General features: G+C 35.7%; 1 protein-coding gene and 1 long non-coding RNA gene across 10 annotated transcripts; one reads left to right on the top strand and one right to left on the bottom strand.

Moving 5' to 3' along the window:
• Nucleotides 1–1629: 1629 nt before the first annotated feature.
• Nucleotides 1630–6091, bottom strand: LOC110724122. 9 transcript variants are annotated; one of them, XR_002511826.1, is made up of 10 exons: nt 5874–6091; nt 5490–5610; nt 5262–5342; nt 4685–4898; nt 4530–4600; nt 4301–4389; nt 4025–4170; nt 3158–3271; nt 1998–2133; nt 1630–1913 (listed from the first exon to the last, which is right to left on the bottom strand). It is a non-coding gene; the product is annotated as an uncharacterized LOC110724122 (long non-coding RNA). The 9 variants fall into 9 exon arrangements; XR_002511832.1 differs by lacking the exon at nt 3158–3271 and having other exon boundaries at nt 1631–1913; nt 4685–4764; nt 4864–4898; nt 5874–6089; XR_002511827.1 differs by lacking the exon at nt 3158–3271 and having other exon boundaries at nt 5262–5355; nt 5874–6090.
• A 6260-nt stretch (nt 6092–12351) lies between these two features.
• On the top strand, nt 12352–13666 carry LOC110724123 (cytochrome P450 704C1-like). The gene is made up of 3 exons (XM_021903517.1): nt 12352–12443; nt 12556–12846; nt 12929–13666. Exons 1-3 carry the CDS (start codon nt 12432–12434, stop codon nt 13394–13396), a joined length of 771 nt encoding a protein of 256 aa, XP_021759209.1. The 5' UTR covers nt 12352–12431; the 3' UTR covers nt 13397–13666.
• Nucleotides 13667–14072: the final 406 nt, after the last annotated feature.

A 14072-nucleotide genomic window follows, 5' to 3' on the forward strand; every position in this document is an offset into this window, starting at 1 on the left:
TGGTTTGCCTGTACCAATTGGGGCTGCAGAAGGAAACCCGAACCAAGACCGCACTAAAAATAAATGAAACCAGAAGCATAATTAACTTAATGACAAGATTAAGATAATAATTATGCCTTTTACGTGTGCTTCGCCCGATCTCAAGGGGCTCTTACATCGAAAGCAAGTCTCGAAAGTACGACAACCTCCAACTGAAGTCCACCCACAACCCGACCACCAACAAGGGTCTAATGCCTTGAAGTTAGCAAGGCCCTACCAAAACCCGAGTAATAGATGTGTTCAAAGGTTTTCACAATGGTGATGCCTTTTTCAACACTTACTCAAGTGCTTTTCCTAATACCCCAAGTCGGGTATGTAAAGGGAAGAGGATGAGTCTGAAAATATCTCCCATCGTTGTGGGAAAATTTAATTTTCCAATTTTATTTTAAAACTAAAGTAAATTTAATAATCAAACTAGTAATAAATCAACAAGTGGCAAGCTCACATGAGGGAGTAGGTGAGGATCATTTGGAGTACGGGGGACCAAAGTCACTCCCAACTCTCAATCATTTCGCGCCACGTGGCACCCACACTTGGGCACCAAGGCACCCATGGTAGGTGATGGGTGTCATAAATGTTTAGTTTTATGCTTTTGCTATTTGTTTTACCTTTTACTATCTTATTTTTTGGTTTTGTGAATTTTGATGGTTTTACTACTCTTTTCTTCTTTATTTGCTCTATTTTCGTGGTTGTAGGTATTGTACGAGGTCCAGATCCTGATAATTGTGATTTACTTAGGTGGAAGATGCTTTTGGAGATAGATCATTGCAATTGGAAACCTAAAGATGCAAGGAAGTGGATTCTCCAAGTTCTAGCTCTTGCGCTTTCAAGTCGTGCTCTCATGAAGATGGGGTGTTGAACCCACTATCTAGTGCTTTTTGGGAATGCCACTCTTAGTGTTCATCATCATCATATTGCGTGTTCACTCGAAGACCTTAGCAAATGCACAAAGCCGCGAGAAGATCGAAGAAACCCAGGAGAATGCGGGCGCGCAGCCCTCTGCGCGGGTGCATGCGCATCTCCTTGCCCGAGCGACCGCGCCTCCTTGCCCGCCCGGCCGCGCCTCCCTAGGTATTCATCTTGGTTTTTGTTCGCACCTCCTATAATATCTTTGTAACCCGATTTTTGGGGCAAGTTTAAGAATAAGTTTCATTTTTGATTTTGATCATAATTTTAGCTTAGTTGAGAGCTTATCTCTCTAGTTTAAGGGTTAGTTTAGGAGTATATTTTAGAGAGAGAAAGTGAGGAATTTCAATGGTGATTAAGAGATTGAAAATTCAATGATGACAATTGTGTTGGAGATCTTCTAGTCACTGGTGGAAAAATAGTTATCAATAACAGCCAAAAATAGCCTATCCGTAACGGGCAGCTGGCGTTACGTATGCTGCCGTTACGGATAGGTTATGTTATTCGTAATGGGCAGCGCCCGTTACAAACAACGGGTTATTTGTAACGGACAGTTTGACTGCCCGTTACGAATAACTCGTTATTTGTTACGGGCAATCAAAATGTCCATTGCAAATACAATTAAACCCAAAAAAAATGCAACACGTGATACCTGCTACACTACTAAGCTAATAATCTTCTATGATGCAAAATTTTATTTACTATTATCAATATTTAATAATAATAAATGTAAAATTTAATTAATTATATAATCAAAGATACAACTTTCACAATTGTCAAATTGAATTTACAACTCCCTTGCTCTCGTCAAAAGCTACTATATAAACAATACTCCGAACATCTGGTAGATTCTCAATGCCCAAAGGTAAAGCATCCGTCTCATGTTCAATAGGTAAACATGCACTATGTAGAGGTGAATTTGAAAGGTCCATCATGGAGTTGCCATCCTCAAAGATCATGCACATATGCTGTTGGATAGAAGCATACTCAATTAATTATGATAAGCAACTAACATATATATAACATAAAACTTGTAGAAGATTAGAACTTACATTGACGGAATCTACAGTTTAAAGTTGTTGAGATTTAACCCTAATGTCCCTCACAAGTTTAGCATTATTTATCCCTAAATAAGATTGAAGATACGATGATACCTCCTTGCAAGATGTAAGTTGTTCTCTTGTTGGACTGCAATAAGACAATAGTGAAAATAAAAAACAACAATCTTATTCTAAATAGGATCATTATCCAACTAATCCAAACAATGTGATGGGCAAGATCATTCTATCAATTAAAATTGCTTGAAATGACCATGTAAAGCATGCCTGTAGACTTCATGATATGGATGAGAATCAGACAGTGATTCAAGCCGCATTATCAATAATTAGTCCCTTTAAACTCTAATATACACCCGGTTTACTCATTTGATGATTAAATGAGCAATAATCATTATAATGAGCAAAAAATACCCTTGTTTCACCTAGCTACTAATCCCCACCTCCCCGTCTCAGCGTCATGGCCCATCTATTTTATAAGATGGCACGAGATTAAGCCTGTACATTTCAATTTCAAAATCCAACAGTAAAATGCTTTTTTTTTCCTTCACTCTCATTTATATATTCACAACCATACATATTGGGTTACTCAAATTGCTACAATATCTTACATTTTGAGCTCAATTAGTTTAAATATAAGTGGGAAATTTGTTGTACAAGAAATAAATTCAATCATTAAAACAGAATCGGGTGACTGGTCTACAGAAATTCAATCTAATATAAATGGGAAATTTACTGTACTGAACTATCGGGTTATTGGTCTACACAAATGTGTGATAGCCAACGGTATCGATAATCTTGCAGCACAAATGTAACATAAACAAACATAACATTAATAATCTTGTGAGAAAATAAATCTTCTGTAATAAACCGGCTTTAGAGGGGGTAATTAGGTAATAATTGTCAGCAACAACCTATGCGGGTCTATGATAGGAGGACAATCAACAAGCAACAAGAGCAACAGAAACCTTAGAGAGTTGGAACCTCAAGTTGCTAGGAGATTTGTAGCCTCAAGCTACTTCTTGTCTCCCTTAATCATTCTGTTAATGGAGAAGCAGTCCTTCTCTTAACAATGAGCATTATTGAGTGAAATAGCTTTAGTCTATTACATCTTTAAAAAATAATATCAAACCAATTAGTAGTTGGCAGGAGCTCACTCAATGATTTTTCTTCAGATTGTCTATCTGTTTCTTGAAGAAGCCAGAAATCCTTACAGGTTAACTTTGATTGCGTCAAGATGGTCACCATATCGTGGTCTATGCATGGTATACCTAACAAAAACAACTTCATGTACCAACAACCACACTTTGACCATTCATTCATACACTGAGTGACTAATAACATGAATAACGGATAGGCACTCGTTGCTCCCATAAAAACAAAAACCTAAAGAAAGAGCCACTGATTACTAAAAAGACTCAGTGGTTAATCTACTAGCATAATTAGGAAAATTCAAATAACACTAGACATGTAAGTGGCAATAATGAGGCCTCAAATCATCCCAAATAAACACAGAACAACTTCAAACCTTTCATAATTCAAGATTCCGGAATTCAACACCATCATTCTGTTTTTAGCATCTGAAATACGAATCTCTAATGCAAACAAAACAAAAATCAACAAACTGCAAGAAGATTCGCATATAAAATTTAAAATTAAACATTTAATAGGCTTATTGTAATCATTGAAAATGAATATAAAGCATAAGATCAACAAAATACTAACGTAAAATTCGTAGATATTCAGATGCATAGATGTAAGAAATTTGAGTAAGCTTTTTTAAAATTGCAATAAAAACCAGTACTTTCAAAAAAGTTCCATTAAAAACAGCAGCAAATCTTAACAACAAAGTACAACTACAAACATCTATAACCTAACACTTAAGACGATTTAATAAAGAAAAAATTGCAAATATTTTGGAACTAAACGCAACAGATCCTAGGATTCTAGCATCGATCAAAACTATAAACAGCTAAGATAAAAACTAAATATTAACAGCTAGGGACAAAGCATGGTTGACAGACCATTTATTACAGCATTCGCAACATCAGTTGCCTCAGCACGTGTAGGCCTTAGATTATTGGTCATGCTACCAACAACACTAGTAGCAACATCAGGCTTCCCAACCATATTGCATTTGTGTAAAAGCAACCTTTTAGAACAAGAAAACCTTCATTGGAAAAAATAAAAGAAGATTAGTTAAAAAGTAGATAACAGTGCATATCCCACTGCTAGAATGTGTTTGAACTATAAAATGAAGACGGGAAGAAACTAAAGTAAGTGTTGCAAAAATGGCAGACCTTCTCAGGAGGGAGATCTATGCCCAAATTTCCCGGGAAAGAATGATACCATCTGCTTCTTGTAGAATTTCATCAAAATGAGTCAAACCCTAAACATATAAAACATTAAGTAATTCAATAATGTACAATTAATAAAAATATTGAAAGCAATACAACATATAATGCTGTGGAATGAATAAAGAGGATTTTAGAAGAACATTATTGTGGAATGAAGCATGATGGCTCATACCTCAACAATTTAAATCTTTGCAAATATATGAGTCTGACTAAGATCACCTAAACCTGACGTAGCTCACGTGCCTAAACAAAAACAAAAAGATACAATTAAATATAGGAATGCATAAGAGGAGATTACACAGAAGATAACCATATTGCACCACCTACTTGGAGAACATCTTCTGCGTAACGAGTATATGACAGTGAAAGGAAGTCAATTTTGTTTTGAACACCTAATGTGCTTATAGCTTGAACATCATTGAAGAGGTCAAATTACTGATCCAATAAGAACAAGAATGCTGGAGATAAAAGGAAAAAATCAAGCATAAAATAAACCAATAAAAAACCTGCAACCCAACAGCACACCACCATCAGCACGCACCTTCAAAATTCATTAAATTGCAAATTTCAGATTTGATTGTATTTCAATAATACAAGTGCTTCAGAATGACAGATGCATACCCAAAAATGACAGTATATCTCACCCATAGCTTTAATTTCAATCAAAACAAGTTTTAACTACTACTTAAGTCAAAGTAATTCAGCATAATACTTAATTCTCATTTCATCAACATAAATCTCACAATAACATAATCAATCAACCAATCCAAACTATTTAAAAGATTCAATTGTAGCACAAAAATATAGTTAAGCCCAGAAACTTGAATATTTGCAAGTTCATATAAGACCCAGAAATATAAATTGGGAAAAAAATATCGAGGAAAAGTAGAAAAATTAAACTTACTTCTGCTTCTACCTCCGAACCTTCTTCAGTTGTTCTTAGAAATAACGGCACAAATTTTGAACAAAAAAACACGAGAAATTCCTGTAACAAACAGCTGAAATCAATAAAGCCAACACTTGTAAAGATCAAATTGTACCATTATTTTATAATCTATGATCTTAAAAATTCAACAATAACAAATATAATTCACAGAACAAAATCCAGATCTAGTAATTTTTTCTTCCTCACCCTCAACACTAATTCTTTTCGTATTTCTAGAAATACTGCTACGTTGATGCTTTGAAGGCTACGCTGTTCTTTTCATCCTCTTTGATTGCTTCATCTCTATTCAACTTGAAAATCGATTTAACTATAGTGAAATTAGGGTTTAGTTTATCAAATTCAAAATTAAAAATAAAATTCTAATAAATAAATTTAAGGTTTTTCCCCTGATGAAATTATGTCAATTGGGGCTTACGAAAAAGCAATTTAACAAAAAATGAGAGAACCCTAATTAAGAAATCGATTTGGGGGAATTAAGAAAGAAAACAAAAACAATATTTTGCTCCAAATCTAGCGAAAAAAACTAAAAATTAAAAAACTTAATATTTAAACACCAAAAATATAGAATACCTTGGAAGTTTAAGCGGAAACATTCCCTTCCTAGAAGATATTATAGCATGTTTCGACCAAAAACAGGTCAGTTTCCATTGCAAGAATGAGAATTGAGAGAAAGTTGGAGTCGTATGAGAAGAGAGAGAAATAGTCAATTGAGGAGAGAGAGAAGAGGGGAGGATGGTTGTTCAATATGAACGAAAATAAGAAAAGTGAAGTTAGACGGCTAGGGTGTTTTAACATCTACTCCGTAATTTCGTACTCCGTATATTGTATTTGTATCGGTCAAGTTTTGCCTATTTCGAAATAGACAAAATGCTACCTGTTACAAATAACATATTATTTGTAACGGAGACCTTTTTGCCCGTTTCAAATACCTATCCTCTAAATCTCCGCACTATGTTAATGTAATGGCTTATTATTTTGCCCGTTACGGCTAGGTTTATTGTAACTAGTATACTTATCCCCGTTACAAATAGGGTGTTACAAATAGGAATATTTCCACTAGTGATTATCAATGAGCATTTCTAAACTCTATTCACTAGTAGAAAAGAATAAAAACACACCGACAAATGCGCACCGGTTATTGAAAACCCGATGCCAAAAATACAAACCTAGACCACAACAATAAAACAGGTTTAATAGGGCATCGGTTTACTGGTGGCCTTTTCCTAATATTCCCTAAAATTAGAACATGCTCTCTCTCCTCACTCCTCCCTCTCTATCTCTAACTCACACGCTCTCTCTCCTTTGTCTCCTCTCTCCTCTCTGTCTCCTCTCTCTTCTCGCTCCACCGCAGCCACCGCCAGCGCAACTAGCGCAACCAGTGTTGGGGTTTAGTGAGTCCGACAAACTGCGGAAACAAACCCAAAACAAATAAAACTGCACTCGCGATAAGTAAAACCATAAACTTAATTAAATTAATCAGAAGATTATGATAAAAAGATTACGTTACCTTTTAGAGTGTTCTTAATTCGACCAAATGGGCTCTTACTTGAAATCTATGTTTGAAAACACGAAGCCTCCAACGTTGATCCACCCGCACCAACAAATACCGAAAAGGTCCAATGTCTCGGGTTTAGCAAGACCCGACCAATAAAACCCGAGTAATTAATTCAAAGCCTTTCACTAAATGTGACACCTTTTCCAACTCTTGAGTTCAAGGGTTTTCACTTACTAGTGATGCCCTTTACAACTCTTACTCAAGCAAGTAATCCCAAACCATGCCTTGGCTATTTATTATGAAAGCTTCCTTATGAATTCCACTCATCTTTCAATGTGGGACTTTTCACAAAAATATCCCACATGGAAAGATGATGAATTCAGCCCTTAGTTAAATAAACCAAGTAATAAGTAACAAGTGTCACATGGTTAGGTGAGAACCGCTTTCTCACTTGGTCCCCAAGGCAACTCACATGCATTGTGTGCTAACCATGTGTCACCCAACCTTGAGCCCCAAGTTGGATTCGGTTGGGCCACTTTCTTTTAGCGCGTGTTCATGACACGTCACCCGGGTCCACGACCCCCTTGCCACATGCGCTGCCACCATGGCAGTGTGCCAACGTGGCACGCTGCCAACGTGGCTGCAATGTGTGCTTCCACATGGCACGCTCCTATTTAGCGCGCTTTCCTTGTTTTTGCGTGGCTAGGGTTTTTGCTTGTTACTTGAAGCATTTTCCCATCTCGCCTATTCTTAAATATTTGCTCAACATTTGAAATTCTTCGATGCTCGGTTTCGACGCTCCAAGCTTGAATTTCCGACGTCTAAATATAAATTACTCTGTCGACTCATTAATTCCTTCCAAAATAATTCTTTTTTCCGGCTCGTTCACTGCTTTGGTGTTACCCGAAGGGTTCAGTCAAGATGAAGATGTAATATTAATTATGCATTAATATTACTTATCAGAAGCGGCCTCCACCCAGGCATTCTGATCACTTGACCTTACTTAATATATAAGCTTTCTAATAATTCTAAACCCACTATCAGAATAATACACTTGTTCGAAGGACACTATTCCTTTCAATCTCCCACTTGTCCTTCCAGACAAGTGTGCTTTTAGTGTATAGCTCTTTTCCTATGTCTCTTAATGCCTCTTCATGAACCATAAGGTAAGATTTATTTGTCTTCCTTATTACGTCTAGAAGTGTTTCTCGATTCTGAGTCCAATTGTCAATAAACAGATGATTTTAAAATCCCTCCGAGAACGACCATGCATTTTTATAGTCTCGCTCTTCGAGAGGCCTTGTAAACAAAAAAGACATTTTCCCTATTTTAGTAGGAGGAAATTTCCAGTCTTGTAATGTAGCTTCTCTTACTAAGAGGACCTAGCCGCCTGAGTGATGCCGTTATAATCCCCTGTTACGGCAGACGTTTGATAATCATCAAAGCGGACTAGTACACAAACAAGAAAGCTCACAATACTCATGGTAAAGGAAAAAGGTTTCGATAGCAATAATGAAAAGTATACTTATGACGATTTTTAATCTCTTAAGGTATTCTCATAGGTCAATCCAGTATGGTTCTAAACCAATACATGTGCAAATGATTCATGACAATCATGTCCTTGTAGCACATGAAACGGTGCTATAAATCAAACTACACACTAATCTCAACTGGTCATTAATCGTCCATCGTTTAAATGACCTCGATTAGGGATAATTTTCGATTATAGTATTCAAGTTTACTTAATAGGTATTTCCTTACCAAGACTGGTCTTGATACCCTATTTTGAATATTTTAAAAATCGAATGGACTCATTATTATATTCTAAACAACAATTAAATAGTGAACGGAGTGATTTCAATTGCATGAAATTTTAAATTACTCCAAAACTTGAATGGTTCATCTTATGATAATTGGTTCTTCTGAATGTTTTAAGAGTGTCACTCTTTATAAAACATCTATAAAAATCACACTTATATCTAATATGCTTGATTTCTTTCATGCAATTGTGAATGTTGTCGTTCACTTATTTGAGAGTGTCATGGATTATATGTGATTTAGGTTTTATTGTCCAAGTTATGTCTCCCACTCATTTTCATGATTGAGATCTTCAACTTGACAACCTAAAATCATTAACGTTTAGCAACGAAATTTCCATAGAACATCTTCTTTATTATCGCCTTTAAGGCAACAATATTCTCAATATATATATACTTTATTGACTTCCTGAAAATGTTTTTCTTGGGTCTCACAATGATTTGGAATACCCTTATCTAGGGGTGTACACCGGTCCAAAACCGGACCGGACCTGGACCGGACCTGTTTGGACCGGGGACCTGAATTGGGTAATTATGAGGACCGGGGACCGGACCTGAATTAACAGGTCCGGTTCCGGGCCAGACCTGAAAAATCAGGTCCGGTCCGGGTTTGGACCTGAATGGACCTGTTTTGTGTCTTTTTCGTTTTTTTTTTTTTTAATACAAAACCTGTTGGACCTGCATATGGACCTGCATATGGACCTGTTTTGTGATTTTTAGACCTGTTGCATAATTTAATAATTACATACAAACCAAAATTATCAATTACAAAACTACATAAAGTCTATAAAGTCCCGATTCTCAAACACCAAAAATACAAATGAGTCCACCGAAAATACAAATAAGTCCACGAAAACTCATAAAATTACATAAATTCTCTTAAGTCTCAACTCTCAACTCTCAAGTACTAGGAATACATAAATTCTCCAACGAGTTGTTTTCCCTTTGATCGCGTGATTCACACTAATGAGTCCACGAAAACAACTTCATCGTCTACATCGTTAGATTCACCACGTTGCACCTCTAAATAAAATACAATATAGAATATATTAATGATTGATAACAATGAAATAATAAATTTGGTGTAACAAAATTTCAAATACATAAAATTATTACTACCTTTCTCTATTTCCTCTAACTCTTTCAAATTTTCTTCCACATCAACAATTGGCACTTCCTTAGCTCTAAGCCAATCTTGTGTGCAAAGTAACGCTTGAACCATCTTCAATACAAAAATATTACACAAATATGTATAAACAAAGTCATATTAAGATATAAACAAACTTGATTTTATAAAATAAAAAGATAACGATGCATTACCTTAGGAGTTAAAGAACTCCGAAATGGATCTAGAGTACGACCTCCCGTACTAAAAGCAGATTCCGATGCAACGGTCGACAATGGGATGGCTAGTATGTCACGTGCCATGCGATTAAGAATCACATAACGCTGACCATTCTTACCCCACCATGTCAATGCATCTTGTTCTTCCTCCTCCGGCCCTAATTGATCATTTAAGTACCTATCCAACTCACTTATCGCATACCCACTTGTCCCCTTCAATCGTTTTGCTCTTTCTTTTAGTTTCCTCACATAATCGGAACCCACTCCTTTACTATTATCAATATCCATTGACATATTATCTCCACAATCTGGAATATTAGAAGTAGCATACATTTTTCTATATTCCTCAAATAAAGAGTAAGCGAACTCCTTCACATCATTAGCAAGTTTTGTACCCTTTTCCGGTCCATGCATATCCGTTAGTGTCAATTCAACAATGACCATCTTAGAGTGAGGGTCGAGAAGAAGAGCAACATAAATGAACTTATTCATCTTATCCACATCCCCCCAATACTTATCAAACTTTTTTTTCATTGCAATGGCCATGGCTTGAAAATTCAAGTCCTCACTTTGTTCCCAATTATTCAACATATCATACATAGAAGCAATTTCTCCTAAACCTTTATTAGCTGTCACATAATGGGAACCAGAAATTCGTTTAGTTAACAGATAAAACCCCCTAGAAACAAAACCAACCTCTCCACTTTTTCCCAATCTTCGGGTTCGGGAGGCCTTTCATTGTCATTCAAATCCTCTCCATCAGGAAGAGATAACCCACTAAAAACACGTCGAAACTTCAAAGCCGTTTCCAACATTATGTATGTGGAGTTCCAACGAGTGGGGACATCAAAGGATAAAGAAGATTTTGAATCTATGTTTGCTTTTTGCACAAGATCTTTGAATCTAAGTATTCTTGCAGGGGAATTCTTAACATATTTCACAGCATTTCTAACTCTATCAATGCACACACCATGTTCTCTAATACCATCCCACACAATTAAATTAATGATATGAGCAATGCATCTAACATGGAGATTTTTTCCATCATTTATACATCCTGTTCTTCTAACCATTCTACTCAAGTGTGCACAAGCAACATCATTTGAAGAAGCATTATCAACAGTGACAGTAAAAAGTTTATCATCAATACCCCAATACTCTAAACATGCCTCAACTGCTTTTCCAATAGCCTCTCCTTTATGACTAGAAATTGGACAAAAATTTATGATCTTTTTATTCAATTTCCAGTCATTATCAATGAAATGAGCTGTAAGACACATATAATTAATTCTTTGTATTGAAGTCCAAGTATCAGTGGTCACAGAAATTCTTTGACATGTCTTAAACATTTCTCTCAATTTCTCTTTTTCACTATAATACAACTTTAAACAATCACGAGCAATGGTAACACGAGATGGAATGTGAAATTGTGGACATGCAACTTGCACAAAGTGCCTAAAACCGGATTTTTCCACATGCTTAAATGGTAACTCATCAACAATAATCATGTGAATCAATGCCTCTCTAACATCATTCAAGTTAATAATCCTACTCCCACACTTTAATTCACTACTCTCATGTTCTTGATCAAAATACAATTTAGTTTGCTTTTCTTTGCCCTTTTCTTTTTCTATATTAATAGGATTACCGAGACATGATTCTGCATGGTTTTTAACATTTTTTGAACCATTAAGATTACCATCAGCAGCAAAAGTTTTAGGACAGAACTTACATTCAGCTCGTAGTTTTCCATTCTCGACGTACTCTAAGTAATATTTCCAATACTCAGCTTTCCTCTTACTTTTTCTGTTCCATATATATTCCCGCCCCGCTTTTAGCTTCTTATCAGGAGGCAAAGTAGATTGCAATTCTTCCATATCCTTTTCAGAAAGTGGCTGTGACGTTTGTTCAGAAAAAGAAGCAGACCGTTTGGATTGAGAGCTCTCCATCTACAATATAATTATATACAATATAAGTAATTTTAAAGTAACAATTATATACACATACCATTTTATAAAAAAAATTTAAGAGCAACTTACATTGCAAGAATAAGAATCCGTGGTTCCTTGACTTCCTTCACTCCCTGCAAGAATAAAAACAAAAATAAGAACCCCTGAACTACACACAGGTTAGCCAACTTATTTAATCTTAATAATCTGAGTCCATACTTTTAGCAGCCTAGCAGGAATAAACACAAATTTTAAAGTATAAGTTAGCTTAAAAAGTGTCCATATATACACATTAGAAATATCAATACACATTAGAAATACTTTCAACTTTCTGAAATTTATGTTAAGAAAAAAATGAGAGAGGCATTGCCCACACAACACAACACAACACAACACAACCAACTTTCTGAAATTTATGTCAATACCCAGATCCACCACTGCCCACACAACACAACACAAGTACACAACCAGCTTCATTGGCAGCCCCACCCCTAGCCGCCTTCCGTGACACTCCACCCAAATTATGGATATTCAGGTAAGATGGTGTTTTACTGGTTGTATTGGACAAAAGTGTTTTACTGATAAGATGAGCTATGTACTTTTGGAGACTTTGGAGTAACGAACTAACTTGAAATGGCTTTCTATAGGACTTGTTTATGAAGTCAACGTTAGATTCTATTTTCAAAGTTGCATTTGGAGTTGATCTAGACAGTATGTGTGGCTCAAATGAAGAAGGGAAGAAATTTGGCCAGGCTTTTGATGATGCTAGTGCTTCAACCATGTTACGATATGTAGACATCTTTTGGCCTATCAAGAAATTTCTCAACATTGGCGCAGAGGCTAAACTTAAGAGAAGTGTCAAAACTGTTGATGATTTTGTTTACAAATTAATCAGTAACAAAGTGGAACTAATGAAAAGTTCACAAAGCAATGTCTCAGTAAGTGAATCATAACTTAGAAGTCTGTAATCATATCGGTTTACTGAGGAGATTAATGCATTCTTTCTGTGTGAATTTGTAGGAAATGCAGATGAAAAAGGATGATATCTTGTCAAGGTTCCTGGAGCAGAGCGACACTGATTTGAAGTATCTGAGAGATATAATCTTGAGCTTTGTAATTGCGGGTAAAGACACAACAGCAGTTACACTTTCATGGTTTGTTTACATGCTTTGTAAACACCAGAATATACAGGAAAAGGTTGCTGAAGAAGTAAGGAAAATTACGAAAATGGAAGGAGTTGGAAAATTTTCAGAACTTGCTGCTAGTTTGACAGAAGAATCACTTGAAAGAATGCAGTATTTACATGCTGCATTGACAGAAACTCTCAGACTCTATCCAGCAGTTCCAGTCAGAAAATTTCATTGCTCTCATAATCTCATTGTTTGTTCTCTTCCTTTTTATTTTTCTCTTTTGTGTTACACGTTACTTGCTGAAGTTTATGTCAATTTCAGAGGCACATTCCAACTTATCATATATCAACCAAGCTAATTTCTACCTTTCTCTCAATTTCTAATTTTGAAATCAAAATAATTGCATTTTCTCTAATTTCAAAGTCCAACCAAAAGGAGTCTAAGAAATTCAGGTACTTGACAAAAATAAACAATGCAATCATGATGAAAAACTAATTGTCCTCTGCTACAATCCCATTACCAAAACATAAAAATAAATAAATTCGAAGATAAACCATACTTGTTATCAATTCTAAACATTAAACCCTAAAACCCTAAACTTTAAACTAAAAAAAACCAAAAAAAAAAACATAAATTCGAAAGAAATTCGAAAATAAACCAAAAAAGAAAAAACATAAATTCGAAAACATTGAAGTAAAAAAAAGAAATTCAACATGCAAACATCAAATAATCATTATAAGCAATTGAAACATGAATAAACATATAAATTCTAACACTTAATTCATTATTTCGAATACAAAATACCCAAGCATAATTAGATAATTTAGATTTACATTAAAAAAAAAAATAACTTACCGGAGAAATGGAAAATCGCGCAGTAGCTGTCTCATGCGGTGGTCGGTGGGCGCCTGGGCTTCGCCTGAGAGAGTGAGGAAGGCAGGAGGTGTCGGCGGTGGGCGTTGCCGCGTTGGGCTGACTCGGCTGAGACTTGCGTGACTGCGTGTCTGCGTGAGGGAGAGGGGGAGAGTGGAGAC

The sequence above is a fragment of the Chenopodium quinoa genome, unplaced genomic scaffold (genome assembly GCF_001683475.1).
Source record: "Chenopodium quinoa cultivar QQ74 unplaced genomic scaffold, ASM168347v1, whole genome shotgun sequence".
In the NCBI taxonomy this organism is placed as follows: Eukaryota; Viridiplantae; Streptophyta; class Magnoliopsida; order Caryophyllales; family Amaranthaceae; genus Chenopodium; species Chenopodium quinoa.